Source organism: Acartia tonsa, chromosome 4, assembly GCF_053477335.1.
Source record: "Acartia tonsa isolate MP-2025a chromosome 4, ASM5347733v1, whole genome shotgun sequence".
NCBI lineage: Eukaryota > Metazoa > Arthropoda > Copepoda > Calanoida > Acartiidae > Acartia > Acartia tonsa.
In genome coordinates, this window is record NC_137263.1 from 12,021,772 (window position 1) to 12,037,378 (window position 15,607).

The 15,607-nt window shown below is 31.7% G+C and overlaps 1 protein-coding gene across 2 annotated transcripts; it reads left to right on the forward strand.

The window, feature by feature from the left end:
- The first annotated feature begins 678 nt into the window (after window positions 1-678).
- Window positions 679-13,623, forward strand: LOC145316087 (uncharacterized). Of its 2 annotated transcripts, XR_013878294.1 has the most exons (7): window positions 679-764; window positions 4,944-5,023; window positions 5,870-5,966; window positions 6,295-6,406; window positions 7,615-7,636; window positions 12,763-12,842; window positions 13,346-13,623. XR_013878294.1 is itself a non-coding variant. In XM_080156381.1 (6 exons), the coding sequence occupies exons 1-5, from the start codon at window positions 717-719 to the stop codon at window positions 12,834-12,836; spliced, it is 411 nt and encodes a 136-aa protein (XP_080012507.1). In that variant the 5' UTR covers window positions 679-716; the 3' UTR covers window positions 12,837-12,842; window positions 13,346-13,623. The 2 variants fall into 2 exon arrangements, 1 of the variants encoding a protein (XP_080012507.1); XM_080156381.1 differs by lacking the exon at window positions 7,615-7,636.
- Window positions 13,624-15,607: the final 1,984 nt, after the last annotated feature.

Genomic DNA, 15,607 nt, shown 5'->3' on the forward strand with positions numbered 1-15,607 from the left:
CATTCTGGTAATGATTATAGAGTTGCTACGCTTTCTAAATCGTACCTAACTACTACAGGAATCATCATGCAAAGTTTGAAATCGATAGGACAATTCTAACATGCCTAAATTAACAAATAAAAGCTATCTATCTCGGACGGACGGACGGACCGACCCTAATTATAGAAAAGCTTCGCTTTTAAAAACAATAATATTCAGTTGATTTCAAGAAACATTTATGAATTATTGTTAGTTAGATTTTAGTAAAGCAGTTGATTTCGCTAAAAGAAACGATATATTATTACTTGGATGTTACACCAGATTTTCATCTACTCTAATAAAGCGGTACTCGCATCGGGCTAAAATAACGATACCCCTCATCCACCCCTTTACCCCTAACCTCCACTCCTACTGGATGAACGTACTGACCAAAAAATGAAATCCATGTGAGCAACCTAAACTGACGACAAATCATATAAAGTATGTATATTTACTGTATCCATTGCTACAAGGTACAAAGTACACATTTTTCCAATTTAATAAAAGTTTTATTTATCCTTTAGGCAAGCAAATTTCAAAAGAAATTTTCTGTGTTCTTTAAATTTTCTTAGTTACTTTTTAGAAAATTTAGATAGTTATGATGTTCAATTGATGAAATGAAAACATGTAATTTAAAAATGTAACTAATATACTTGTATAAACTAAATTTCAGACAATTGTAATTCTGTGGTGTAAAGATGGCTGGAATGATGCTTAAAATGATGAACCCCATGGGGTCCATGCCAGTAAGTTTTTCTAATAGGATAATCTGGATTACCTCTTGAGGAGGGGATTCACAATTAGTTATAATTTTTGTGCATAAATTAATTACGCATCCAACCGACTTCAGACAACCAACCCTTTGATTATACGACCTTTGTCTGCAGTGGCGTGCGAAGCACTTTGTCTAGGGGGGGGCATTTTGAAGATTTTGTAAAATTTTGCCCCCCCCTAAATCAAAGTGCCCCGGGGGGGCACTTTGCTTTAGGGGGGGGCATTTTGATTATATATACTAATTTTAAATAAGGGCGTTTTAAGGGGTGGGATTATTTGATTATGGGCCTCCTAGTCCTTATCCCTTCTTCCCCATCCCTTCCCCCATCCCTTTTTCCCATTTATATCCCCCATCTCTTCCCCCCCCCCCCATCTATTCTCCCCCATCCCTTCTCCCCACCCTGCAATGACCGAAGGGAAGGGAGCTAGAAAGCATCTTCGAAAAAATAGTACAGAAGATAAAATAACCTCCCCCCCCCCCCCCTCCACCACAAAACATTTTTAATGGGTGGAAGGGGCTGTTATAAAATCTCAGCAGGAAGGATGAATAACCCCATTAAAAAAAATTGGGGGGGGGGAGATAAAAACACTCATTTTAGAAATAATTTACCAAAAATTAACCTAATATGAGAAAATGATATTAAATATTTCTTTATTGTTTGACAACAAGGATGACAACATCTTTAAGTAGCCAAGCACAAAAAATCATTAATAAGAATACAGACAAGTAGATTTAAAGAGCATCTGTTGAAATAAATATATATTTTAGGTAGAAAAAGTCACAAATCCTTTTTCCTGTATGTTGTGTGATGACAGTCAAAGTAAATTACATACTGGATGCTCAAAACAGCAAGAAATTTTATTTTTTTAAATATTATAATCTACAAAAAAATCTATTGTACCAAAAAACCAAAGATATAATGAACTGTGTAAAAAATAAAAAAAAATTACTTGTCCTTTCATTGTGATAAAAAGCAGAAACCATTTGGAAGGGCGCGAAGCGCAAATTTTTTTCTTCAAATATGCAGGGAGGGAGGGGTTTTTGGGCTATTTATTACACTAGTCCCCAATATTTCATAGCAGAAACCATTTGGAAGGGCGCGAAGCGCAAATTTTTTTCTTCAAATATGCAGGGAGGGAGGGGTTTTTGGGCTATTTATTACACTAGTCCCCAATATTTCATAGCAGAAACCATTTGGAAGGGCGCGAAGCGCAAATTTTTTTCTTCAAATATGCAGGGAGGGAGGGGTTTTTGGGCTATTTATTACACTAGTCCCCAATATTTCATAGCAGAAACCATTTGGAAGGGAGCGAAGCGCAAATTTTTTCTTCAAATATGCAGGGAGGGAGGGGTTTTTGGGCTATTTATTACACTAGTCCCCAATATTTCATATAAAATTTTCTTATTCGTTGGCTCAACAACTTTGGGGACTTTAATGGAATTTTGATTGGTTGGTTAATTAAGTCGAGTTTCCATACATTTCATCCACTAATTGTAATCTATAAAAGGTAATTTTGTGTATCATCATTGGGGATGTACATAATTTCTTTGGTAAAAAGTTTATATTATACAAAAAAAAATACTTCCTATAACCTGGTTTGTTATGTTCAGTGAAAAAAGATTATAACCTAATTTCTACACTAATTAAAAAATTTGGTAAGGTTAAATGAATAGCAACTGTCTGTTTGGCGCGAAGCGCCAAAATTTTTTTTTGGAGTATTTCTTGATCTTTTTTTTGGAAACTGGGATTTTTGCTTTTTGTAGGGTAGGGGGCAAAAAGGGGCATTTTTGTTGACCAGGGGGGGGCAAAATGGGGCATTTTTTAACATTTAGGGGGGGGCAGGGGGGGCGGTTGCTAGGGGGGGGGCAGGGGGTGGCGTTTTGGTCGCTAGGGGGGGGCGATTGCCCCAAATGCCCCCTTCGGTTCGCACGCCACTGTTTGTCTGAGAAGTCCTAACTGTGCATGGTAATGAGTTGCGCCTGATTTGGGCCAAGGCATTTCCCACTACTCTAACTATTTATGTCGCTCACCTGACAAAGCTGCAGTAGGAACTATTAATATCCGCTGGATAAGAACTGATTCAGAGACATACTGAAAAATCTTGTATAGCAACGTATTACAGACAATTTTCCATTATATTAAATCATAATTTTAATACCATTTTTTTAAGCCCGGGCATTTCAACCCCTTCTGGCTAACAAATTGTTTTCAATCTTATATTTTTTTCACTATCCACGGAAATTATAAAACATTTTGGAATGCCAAAAAATGTTCAAACTTTCTTTTTTACTCTAAAAAAAGAAATATTTGTACATATATATTCTATAATAAGAAGAAAAAATTATTTGTTTATTTGTTGCAGTTGTACTGATAAGAATATTAGAATTATTCATTATACCAATATGATTAGGAATAATATATTTATTAAAAGTCAAGAATTCCTAAGAATCATAAATTATACTCACACATCTATATAATCTTATTATATAAAAAAAGAAATTTTTTTTCTGAAGCTTAAGATCTCTATAACTATTAAACTGATTGGGTTCTATATATTAGGTAAGCTTCACATAGTTCATGTGTTGGATTTAGGCTATTTTATTTTGAGATTCAAGATTCGGGCTTGTTTTTAGATGTTAAGGGCGTAGCCGCCCTGGTACAATAAGAAAGGACAACAAAATATTTGTAAGTCTGTCTATATGGATAAAGCTTTAGATCTCGGTAACTGCTAAACTTATAGGGCTTAGTGTTAAAGGAAGTTGCTTACATTTTTTATTCGTTAAGCACCCTTTTTACACCAAAAATTGTTAATGATTTTATGTGCTTTCACTTAAAGTGTCTAGCGAGTACAGTGGACTATAATACACGCAGTGCCCTGTACCCAGAGCTTGATCTTTAAATCATTTTAGTTGTGAGCTAGATCGGGGTGAGCCAACTTTCCCCCAATGAGAGCACAGCATTTTATGTCGCGCTCTGATTGGCGGAAATTCGGCGCACCCCGATCTGGCTCACCATAAAATGATTTAAAGATCCAGCTCAGTATAACCTGACTTAAAGTAAAAAAACACATGATAAACTTGCTTATTTTCAATTTAAAAAAAATAAGGGTTGGGTTTCTGTGCTCGACTAAAAACTTTGAGGGAAACGGCCTGACTATGGTTGTTCACCCTGTGGGACTATATATTAATGATATAAAAATGCTTATTCAGCCCTCTATTTTCCAAACAAAGGGAATAATAGTGCTGACATTATTATCATCTTACTTCATTTATCATTATATTATACCCAATATATATAGTAAGAGAGATATCATATATATCTAATATATAGTAAGGTAGATAACAAGTTCTTTCTATATCGACGTAAAATAATTAGTAAGTTTCTCGTGGAGGGACTTGACATTGGATTGTAATTAATACTAATCTCCAAAGTTTTATGAATATATTCTCTTATTCTTTGCCTTAAAAGCTTTAGGGCCTCTTTTTTAATCTGGATTGGGAAGTGCAAACTAACAGTCTCCAAACATATAATCTATAGGATGGGTAACTTTGTTGAACATAACTGGGGTGGATTAATGATTGTTTTCATATGTTTCTTTTTCTGAAATATATGGCCTTGATTCTGATATAATGAAGAATGTTTACTATGGGATAATAAGATTATGTATTAATCAAAACATCTTTTTAATCAAAATTGAATATTGATTTTTTTTCGTTGGCGTGCACAGGGACCAGATTTTCATGTTCTCTAATTAAGTGAACCTTTTAGCGAGCTAAAATAACAATCTCTCACATCCCCCCTCTCCTCCTAATAGATATACTAATTGACCGATGAATAAGATGGGAAATAGCAACCTAACTTGAAGACAATTTTTCCCCTGTCAAGATATCCACGTGTATTCTACATCTATTTCTCTTCAAGAGGACCTGGATTTTTGTTGCCCAGCCCAACAGGTCTCCCTTGCCCCACAGGTCAAGTCTTCCTAGCCACGCCGCAGGTCTCCACGTCGCAGGTCAAGTCTCCCTTGCCCCGCAGGTCAAGTATCCCTAGCCACGCCGCAGGTCTCACTAGCCCCGTTGCAGATCTCCCCAGCACTGCTGCAGGTCCCCTTAGCCTCCCAGGTCATGTATCTCATGGTTGTTTGTTCAGAGTGTACCTGGCGTGGGAGATGATAAGAAAGAGGATGATGGAATGACAAGAGAAGAACAACAAGAGCAAGAAAGATTAAGGTAATTATTATTAACTAGAGGCTTGTCCCATAGCATCTAAGGGATTAGGGGAAGGGAGATGCCAGTAGATAGATTAAAACCATCCCAGGAGCTATGTTAAGCCCTGCTAAAATGAGAAACTCAATTGATTAAGCGACTAGTGATATATTAAGAAAAAAATCTTCACTGTTTTATGTAATTCAATTTTCAGCAGTTATAAACATACTACAGTCATAATATGCATATTTTATTGTTTAGTTATAGTTTTAAAAACTAAGCTTTTTATGTAAAGATATTAAAGCTTAAAAGTTTGAAAGGATTCTTCATAAACTTATGAATGCTTTATATAATAAAATTCAGAAATGTGACGGATAAGAGTACGGCATAATTCTTTACAATGATTCCTCTATATAAGTAGTGACAAATTTTTCTTTGTCCGTTAGAGATGGAGCCGCAAGCAACTCGCACCTGGAAAAACATTCATGTTCGTTATATTGTTGAAAGTATGACCATGGCCGTGACCAGGGATGCACCATATCTGCAAACGGATGTGTTTGAACTCAGTGGTATGCCAAAAGGAAAATCAATTTTTAATTTTACCCCCCCCCCCCCTCCCTAAATCAAAAAGCTTGGACGTCCTTGCTTTCAACACTACCCTTAAAATCTAAATTGGAAAGGTATTAATTCCCCCTTTATAACCCCTTTGGTGAAACACTGTGCACTCCACTGTTAGCACTACTTGAACACTCTTTGAGCAAATGAATGGCAAATTATATTATTAAAGCTAATTTTTTGGAATATTAATATAATAATTGTTTTTCCAAATACCATTTCTGAACAAACACCAACTAAGTATTTCTATTGCAGGCAAGAAGCCATAAAACAGGCAGAGAGAGCCAGGCACACCAAGTACAAGAAGCAAGAGGAGGAGAGAGAGGTCATAAGACAGGGAATTAGGGATAAGGTAATCTGTTAAACCTGGATAGCATGTCTTAATGGTGTGTTTAAGTTAAAGTATTCTAATCTGGAAGGATGACGAGTGTTTTTCTTATTTCATAATACATTTGATGTAGAGATTGTGTCTCTAAATTATTTAAAGTGTAGTGTCTCTTTTAGCGTAACTAACATACGGACGGACAGATAAACTTTTTGGGGGCTATTATTTTAGAAGTTCCCAAGGCCACATAAATGATGAGAAAGTTCGCAAAAAAGCCCTAAACCTGCCTTTGACTTACACCAAACTTCCCTGAAATTAACTCTTTCTCAATTTTCATATAATTAAATTTTTTCAGTATAATATTGAGAAGCCAGTGAATGACGAGGAGGAGGAGGAAGATGAGGATGATGAAGATGGCTTCGGTGCCAGGAGGAAGGAGGAGGAGGAAGACGACGATCCAATCATACGTAAGTGTACACTACAACAACAACTAAAAAGCCCGCGAAATTATTTGATTTCGCGCGTTTTTCTTGTTCAAAGATAAGTTAATGTTAATAAGGCGTAATGCGGTTACAGCTAATGTTATTTAGATAAGGTGACTATAATTATTGAAACAACATTTTAATAATCTAATATACCTTAGGATTTAAGGAATAAATTTATAAGTCTATACTTCATATTTAAAACGAACGGTCCAGAAAGTGTTACATTTTATACATAGCTATAAAACGTCTATGGGTAATTTAAACGATAAATGAATATAATATTAATGTGAAATTATGAACATATCATTTTGAACACAGTGTTGTACAATATTTGTTTGCTTGTTATAAATGGTTTTATTGCAGGTAATTTGGATTTATAGTTCACATTACGTTGTAAATATACATATTAGAGGACCTCAGGATTACGTTCTTTTGAAGTACAGAAACTAACCTAACATCTAAAGATATTTTGGAGCTTTCCTCACAAAGTGCTTATCGAGCACTAAAACTCACCTCGTTAAAAAATTAAAAAAGGGGAGGGGGGGTCCTACTTAAGAATTTATATTTTTAATAACTTAATTTTATATAGTTTAGTTTCTGCTCTAAAAAAATGAAAAAGTTCCGAGGTCCTCTAAACTTATATACAATATATAATTTATATCTTAACATTTTGCAATAATGTTAGAGAAATGCATTTATAAATCATGGGATGCAAATTCTCTGCAAAAAATATTATCTCGAATTACATCAAAAGTATATTACTCCAAATTATTTAGGGAAAACAATTTAGATCTTTTATCATTTTATATATTTAGAGAGAGATGGAAGGTTTTTTGACAATCATAATGATTCATATTGTGTAAGATGGAAAAACGACAATAATTTATGACACATACCCTATAACGCAAAATTTTAATCTTTTAAACTCCTTTCTGAGGTCAAAACTGCCAGAAATGAATTTACCAAAGCATTTAATGTTCCGAAAAGTAAAATGACATCGATATTCTTTATCATCGGTGAGGTATTTTTTTTACCATAATTCTAATACTATATCCAAGGGCCAACACATAAAACATTGTAAGATTATAATATCTAAGAGGCTTCTTTACTAATATTAATGATTTTATTATACATATAATTATTTATGACACTATATAAAAAAGCGCTCAGTTGACTATTTTAATTATTAGGCCTAGCCACCGGATAAAAATGGTAATTGTGAAATTTGAAGAGTTTTTTTTGATCATTTACTCCTTTATTATTAATTTTGTTTTTTATTCACATTATTCAGCATCTGAGATTTTGAACAGGACAAAAATCTGACATTTTGGTTGCATTTTTTAATAATCTTTCTCCTTGTTTCGCCCCTCTTCCACTTTTTTTAACTCTTTCTAACGTTTTGTCACTGGTGCCCTTTCTCTCTTTCTCTCCCCCCCCCACAACGCCTCTGTCCTTTTATTTTTCAAGTTTCATGATAAACTAATATTTAATTTATTTCTGATTATTATATTTTGTGATATCTGCACTTCACTGTAGAATATTTCTTCTATTCCGTATCAACATAACAGAACTACGTTGGAATATTACATAATATTTTATTTTATTTTATTTTTGCTTTATATATTTTTATGAAAAATTACAGTTGAAACATGCTGCTTATATGTTTGATTATCCATATAATTCTTCATAACTTGCTTTGTCTGACTGTAGCAAAATTATTGTCTATTCTATTATTTTGCGAAAAAAAGAAAAAATGGTTTTAAAGAAAACCAAATTTCAAAATATTATTTAATGCTTAAAAATTTGAAATGTGTACTAATATTTTGAATTTTTCATTATAAAAACAAATATTTAATGTTTTCTTTCTCATAAAAAAGTGATGATGCATTATTAATGAATTTGTTACAGGAAAATACATTTAAAGTTTATATTTTTTGTGAAAGAAACAAAGACGATAACATCCAATAGTAGCAAAGCAACAAATCAGAAACTTTAAGAAAGAAAAGGAAATATTCTAAACATTATACATGCTCATTAGAGTGTATCAATTTTCTACCTTAAAAGAGTAAGAAATGTTAATGTGTTTCAGTGAAGGGTAAGTAAAGGGGGCACAGTGGGATTTTTGGTCATTTTTTAAATTTCCTCAATTTTGAGTTAAATGTCCCAGGGGCTAGTATTACCATTCAAAAGTTGCCATGCTACAGATTTTTTTATACACTACAAAATTAGGCAAAATACAGCCGTTTTGCTGAACGTGGTCAAAGGAATATTTTTAAAAAGTGAATTTTTTCATTAAATCATCATACATTGCTTTTCCTACTTTTTCCTAGAATAAATTGGTGTAAAAATCTGATTAAATGATATGTAACAATATTTCAATGATATATACAGATGTTTCTACTTTAAAATGCAAAGAAAAATAAGAAAAGTTGTCATAAATCTGTAATTTAAAATCCAAGAACACCTAATATTGCATCTTAAAATAACATGTATTTTTTACGTTTAAAGGTTTTTCTCACTTGGGGCTACGAGGTGCCAAAAGTTATTTAGGCCCTGATTAAATTCAAGTATTCATAATTCAAGATTAGTTCATAACTCTTGGCACCTCGTAGCCCCAAATGAGAAATCCAGCTTAGAAAATAGATACTGTGAAGTTGTATTAATATAAATTAAATACCATTATGAAGTCAAACTACTAAAAATTGATATAATTTAATAACTCACATATTTAATCTTTAAAGGTTACCTTTCCGTTTTTAATAGTGAAGCTATTCTGTAAATGATACGTCCGTCTGTCGGTACATCTGTCCATTAGAAACATTATTAGGGAAAACGTGAATTTCTCGGCTGCTATTTAAAAGACTTTATTACCATACTAAGAAGTATCCAGATTATAATTTACTAAGTCCTTCAGTCTATCGGTAATGGTCTGACAACCAGTTGATTTATATTTGAACAAGGATGACAACATTCATAAAAGCAAAGCTCTGAAACGGGGTGGCAGACGAACATTAACTCTTGTAGAGAGTGAATATGTAAAATATATATAAATAAGTCTTGTCAAAATTTTGCCTACATTTGTTGCAAAAGTTCTTAAATATAGAATACTGATTAAGGGTATACGGACATTGTTAGGAATTGATTATAGAGATGCTTCGCTTATAATATTGTACTTATAATATAAGTTAAAAAACAACATAAACGTATGGACATTCTGGTAATGATAATAGGGTTGATACGCTTTCCAAATCGTACAGAACTAATACAGGAATCACTAGAACAATTCTAACATGCGTAAGTTAACGAAAAAGCTAACGTTACGGACGCAGGGACGTACGGACTGACCCTAATTATAGAAAAGCTTTGCTGTAATTTTAGATAGACAGCTTTTTTGGGGAGGGGGGTAAAGATTTACCTCATTGATGGTAATCTACTCTATATAAAACTAACGTCTGCGCCCCTAGCATCTAGGGTATTCGAAGGGATATTGAAGGGCAGAAAAATAGCTTAAAACAATACCCAAGCTTATTTTTAAAAATAGCCTAAAACCATCCTACAAGAAGCCTCCCTCTAAAGAAGAACCATATCGGTTCAGTGGTGAGTGAGATCCTTCGCTACACACAAAAAAGCTTAGTACTTTATATTATAGGATATTCTGAAAACATATACAATGATTATTATGAAATAGTTTTAGGAACAAAGCTGCTCAATTTTTATAAATGTGTGTATGTCTTCCTTTCTGTATTTCTGAAACTTTTAAATTAAATTTGACTTATAAGCCACTATTTTTTATGCCAGTCCTTTAACTTTGTTTAAAATACTTAATTTATATTGTTCTTTCCTTTCAATGGTCTTGGTTTCTAAATTTGATAGTAGTCCCTGAATTCACATTCATTTACTGTAGGTATTACTTAAACTCTCCATCCAACTATTCAAATTTGAAAATAACAAGGATGACAACATCCATTAAAGCGAAGCTCTGAAACAGTGGGACAAACGAACATTAACACTTATAAATTGTCATAACTAAATAATCAGAACATAAATGTATAAAAGTTTAACAGAATTGTAAGTAAATTTGTTGAAAAACTGAATAATTACAGGATAATTTTTAAGGACATTGTAAAAGGGCTCTGCAGCCTGTATACCTCAGGCAAACCGTTTACAATTTTAAATATCAACTAAAAGGTCGAACCTGAACCAAGTATGACAATCCCTCTTATAAAAGATCTTTTAAAGCATCAAAATGGGTTAAAATATACAGCTTAGTCACAGCTGATGCGCAGCTGCCGAGCCCTGTATACTATTTATTGAAAGCATATAATATGCATATTTATCATATATGTACACCTTAAAAACTCTCCAAAAGTTTTAATTGAGGTCTAAGTCGATGTTAAAAAAAAGTTTCTTTTCAACAGAATAATATAAGAAATTTCGAATTTTTAACCATATGAGTAGATTAGTTCTAGGGACTTTTTTCTTATTAAAATCACGATAATATGTATATAATATGTTATATTACATAAGCTATAACCTGTATATGAAAGGTTTTAACTTTATTTTTACATAGAATAAGCTTTTGTTGGCATTTGTGTCTCATAAAGTTTAAAAATCCCCAAATTAGCCAAAAAACCCACTGTGGGGGGAGGGAAGAAATGAAAAGGGATGGGTAATGAAAGGGGGTGGGAAGAAATGAAAAGGTTGGATAAGGAAAGGGAGAGTTCTTGAAGGAAATTTTAAAGAAAATGGAGAAATGGGGGGGGGGGGGAGAAAAGAATTATCTGCTCTTCTAAAAAAGCTAATCCCTAACATTACAAACTGACAGAAATGCTTATAAAGTATCTTTATTACTTAAATATACAAATATGTACCAAATCTATAAACTTTGTTGTACGTAAAACATGCATTACATCCATTTACACAAAGAAATTATAAATATGACTGCCCCTTGGTTTCCTATCCTTGGTTACTATAATGAGACTTTGACAGACGCTATTATATTTAAAACTAGCGACTACGCACCTAGTGGCCTCTAGAAGCCCTTGAGGGGAGCTGGAGTCGAGACACCCATTTTCAATTGTACTTTTAAAAGAAAAAGTAAAAAAAATTTTGTGCGGGGTATTTTTTTCTAGTGGCTATTTCTCATTGGAGGGTGGTGGTTCCATCCCCAAAAAGAGTTATAAACCTTGGTAGGACTTATGGAAAGCTACGCTGTAAAGGAGAACCATATCGGTTCAGTGGTTAGTGAGATCCTTCAATACAAAGAGACAGAGAGACATTCTGTTACTTTATTATAAGGATTTGCTAGAAACATGAAGTTATTTTTTTTCTCTCTTGAATTTGGTCTAATCCTTGCTTTACTTTTGAAGTTATTTACCATTTCAATAGCCAAAATAAACATAAAAATAAAACAATAACTAAATTATGAATCTTTTTTTATAATTAAGTGCAGCATGAAGTTTGCAAATTCAAGTTTGGAATATCTAAGACAAAAAATTTCAAATATTTTATGATTAAATTATTTTGCTTTAACTTGATTATCAGTATGGTTGCAACTTTTGCATTTTGCAGAATTTTGAGAAATTATTTTCCTTCGTTGATTTAATTATCAAAGAGACATATGAACAGGGCTCGGCAGTCGTTTAATCAGCCGGGCATAAGCCACTAATTTAAATTTATGGATAGAAAATTTGATTGAAAAGATTTATTTCCATTTTAAAGTTATCAAAGGTAAACTTCCTTGCGGCTTAAAGATGGCTGACGCGCGGCTGCCGAGCTTTGCTTTAAAAATCAAATTGAAAGGAAAATATTATTCTCATAAATGCACAGTAAATGAAAAATTGAGAGATAACATTTCTACAATTTTATGTTGTTCTAATTTGTTTTTTAAGCTTTTAATTATTTCATTTTTAGTGATACAACATTGATATTGAATAGAAATGTTTTCTTTTAAAGCCTTGTGATATTGCTAAATTGTAATGCCATTGTGAAGGACAAAATGGTATTTTTCTCAAAATTATAATACAACAACATAACTTATATACTTCCACCAATATTATTATTTATTGGAAGCCTATTACGAGTTTCTTACATTGCATGGGAATATTCTTTATTTTATTTTTTAAAAACCTGTTGAAAAAGACAGCATAATATTTAGTTTATAAAAAATCAAAAAGTAAGTTGTATTGAGAGTTATAAAATAAATATTTTAAAAATCTATTTTGAAATGATGCCTAAATATCAAAAATAAGTTTACAATATTATTTACATCATTATTGATAAAATTAGTTTGTATGTAATATAGTTTTTTTGTAACTAATAATTTTTGTGATGGTTAGAGGCTCAGAAGATGGCGGAGAAGCACATGAATGATGCAAAGAAAATAGCGGAGGAAAAATGTGTCCTCCAGTAAACTCAGGTACACTAAATGTCCTACGCGGCATTTGTACGTACAATAGAGAAAAGAGATTTGTAACTTTATTGATTGAAAAGAAGACGACCTAAACTTATACATAGCATGATCCTATCTAGAAAAGGATCAAACCAATACTTTAAAAATACAATTTGGAGAAAATTTAAACAAATTTTCCAATTGTGTACAAACTGTTCAAATCCATAGAAAAAATTCTAGCTAAGAAGAAATTTTTCTATTTTTCTGCAAGCCACTTGCAATTTTAGGGTCGACTCGTGGGCGCATACTATATTGCGATTCTGGTTTAAGAAAAGCAACTTTACCTAACTGTTTTCATCTAAAATTAAGTAATTTCAATATACTTATTTGATGCAAAAATATCATTTAACATAACCTTCCTACAATTAAGAAATGTTTTTTTCTGTACTAAAAGAGAGTATTAATGAGTGTTTTCTTATTGTTTGTATCTAATTCTCTGAAAACTAATAATTAATTTATATTCCTTTCAGAGAAGATATATTGCCTACTGCAACCCATGTCAAAACTTTTACATTCTTGGCAGAACAAATTATTCTTGGAAATTTGTTCAGTAGATGAAAATGGCTTTTCTGACTACTTGGGATTTGGTCCAAATTTTACGTAAATCTTTGATTATGTCATTTTTGTACCTTTAACATTGAAATAATTTTCTAAAATGATTTTTTAAGTCTCCAAAGCTTTATTGTTTTTGGACATGGACGTAAGCGGGTGAAAGGGTCTGATATTGACACCCCCCTGATAAAGAAAACAGAATTGTCTATTTCATTTTTGTCCAACAATAAATTTAAAAGTATATGTTAAAACCAATAAGGTTACATTATGAGATAATGAGTAATCTACTTTTTATTCATTAAATTAATCAATTTTTCTTGGTAAAAAAAGTTTAGATTTTTGGACAAATCTTGAGAAGCCATAATGTTATATCCTAGATATTTTGTATTATAATTAAATGTATTTGATTAATTTTTATTTTGAATTAGTTTTGAATTTTAAAAAATCTTGTTGTTAACTATGAAGTTAAAATACTCATGTTATATTTTTAGTTTTTAATTAATTTTCAATAAAGATTATCTCATTTCCATGTTAGTAAAGTTATATTTCCTATTTTCTTCTTATTTTGATGATATGTTAATTTGAGCCCATTTCTGTGTTATGAAACAGTTAGGGCGTTGAATCCATTTTTATAGAAGCAGAAATACAATCTATGATTATGGTTTGGACCCTCTAAAACTGTAATCTACCTTTCCACTTTCCCCTCTCTTGGTGAAGATATCTTCAACGCTGATACGATTTTTGAAATGTAAGATCCTACTTTTCCTTCTCTTGGTGAAGATATCTTCAACGCCGATACGATTTTTGAAATGTAAGATTCCACTTTCCCCTCTCTTGGTGAAGATATCTTCAACGCCGATACGATTTTTGAAATTTAAGATTCCACTTTTGCCTCTCTTGGTGAAGATATCTTCAACAAGAGAGACAAAAGTGGAATCTTATATTTCAAAAATCGTATCGGCGTTGAAGATATCTTCACCAAGAGAGGGGAAAGTGGAAGGGTAGATTACAGTTTTAGAGGGTCCAAACCATAATCATAGATTATATTTCTGCTTCTATAAAAATGGATTCAACTCCCTAACTGTGAAATGTTGTTTTGTCTGCTTGTTATTATTCAGATATAGTCATAATACATTGTTATCCAAGATTCTCTACTGATATTAGGATCTTGTATAACTTTGTACAATTATTAGATTTACTATTATTATATTATATAGACTACGCTTATTTTCTAGTATTCATGGAGATTTTAATTAACTATATATGCACTTTTGTTATCATTCAAAAAATTTAAATAAGAAATTATCAACATTATTATTTAAGACACAGAAGTTTACAATTAATTATTTGTAATAAAAAGATTAATCTATGTAGGTTAAACATTTTTCATAAAAAACTATTTTTTTTTATTATCTTATGTATATAGAAAAACCTTTGCACTTATTTTATTCTGTTTGTAACTCACTGTAAAAAATAGACCAAAATTAACAATTAAGATTATGTATATTTTGTGTCTATTTTTCCAGTGCACCCTCGCTCTCTATGCACTATGTAGCCTTACCCTTTGTAATAAAGTATCTATCTATGTAAATTTAGCCTTGATATGGGATATTAAACTTTTAAAAGAAACAACAACAAAAAATTGAATGCTAGCTTATTTCAGTTAAATATATTGATTTATAATTAAACATGCATAAATTAAAATTTCGAATATTTTTTTTTTGAAAGGTTGAGATATCCCATGCAAAACTGAATATATGCAAAAACATCACTAAAAATCTATGCAATTATGATATAATTAGTGACAATTATTGTTCTTGAAAACCTCTATAGATGACTGTAAAATTAAAACCCTATTAGAAATTGTTGTATATTCTTAATGTGTCAAAATATTATTTTTTCTTTCATATTATTTAAATATTTTGTAAACATTTCATAAAACGGTTCAAATTTGAAAATTCAACACCAAAGAAATGAAAATACAAATTAGATATTTGATCTTTTTCAATTATTTAGAATGTGCAAAATAAACCTGAATAGTTTTGATAAAAGAAATTACATGAAAATTCTGTAATCAACGAAATTTAAAAGTTCAAAGAAGAAAAACTAAATGAAATATTTCCATAGCACTGTAAATTATGTAAAGCACTTTTTTGTTATTTTAGTAAACTTCTTAATAA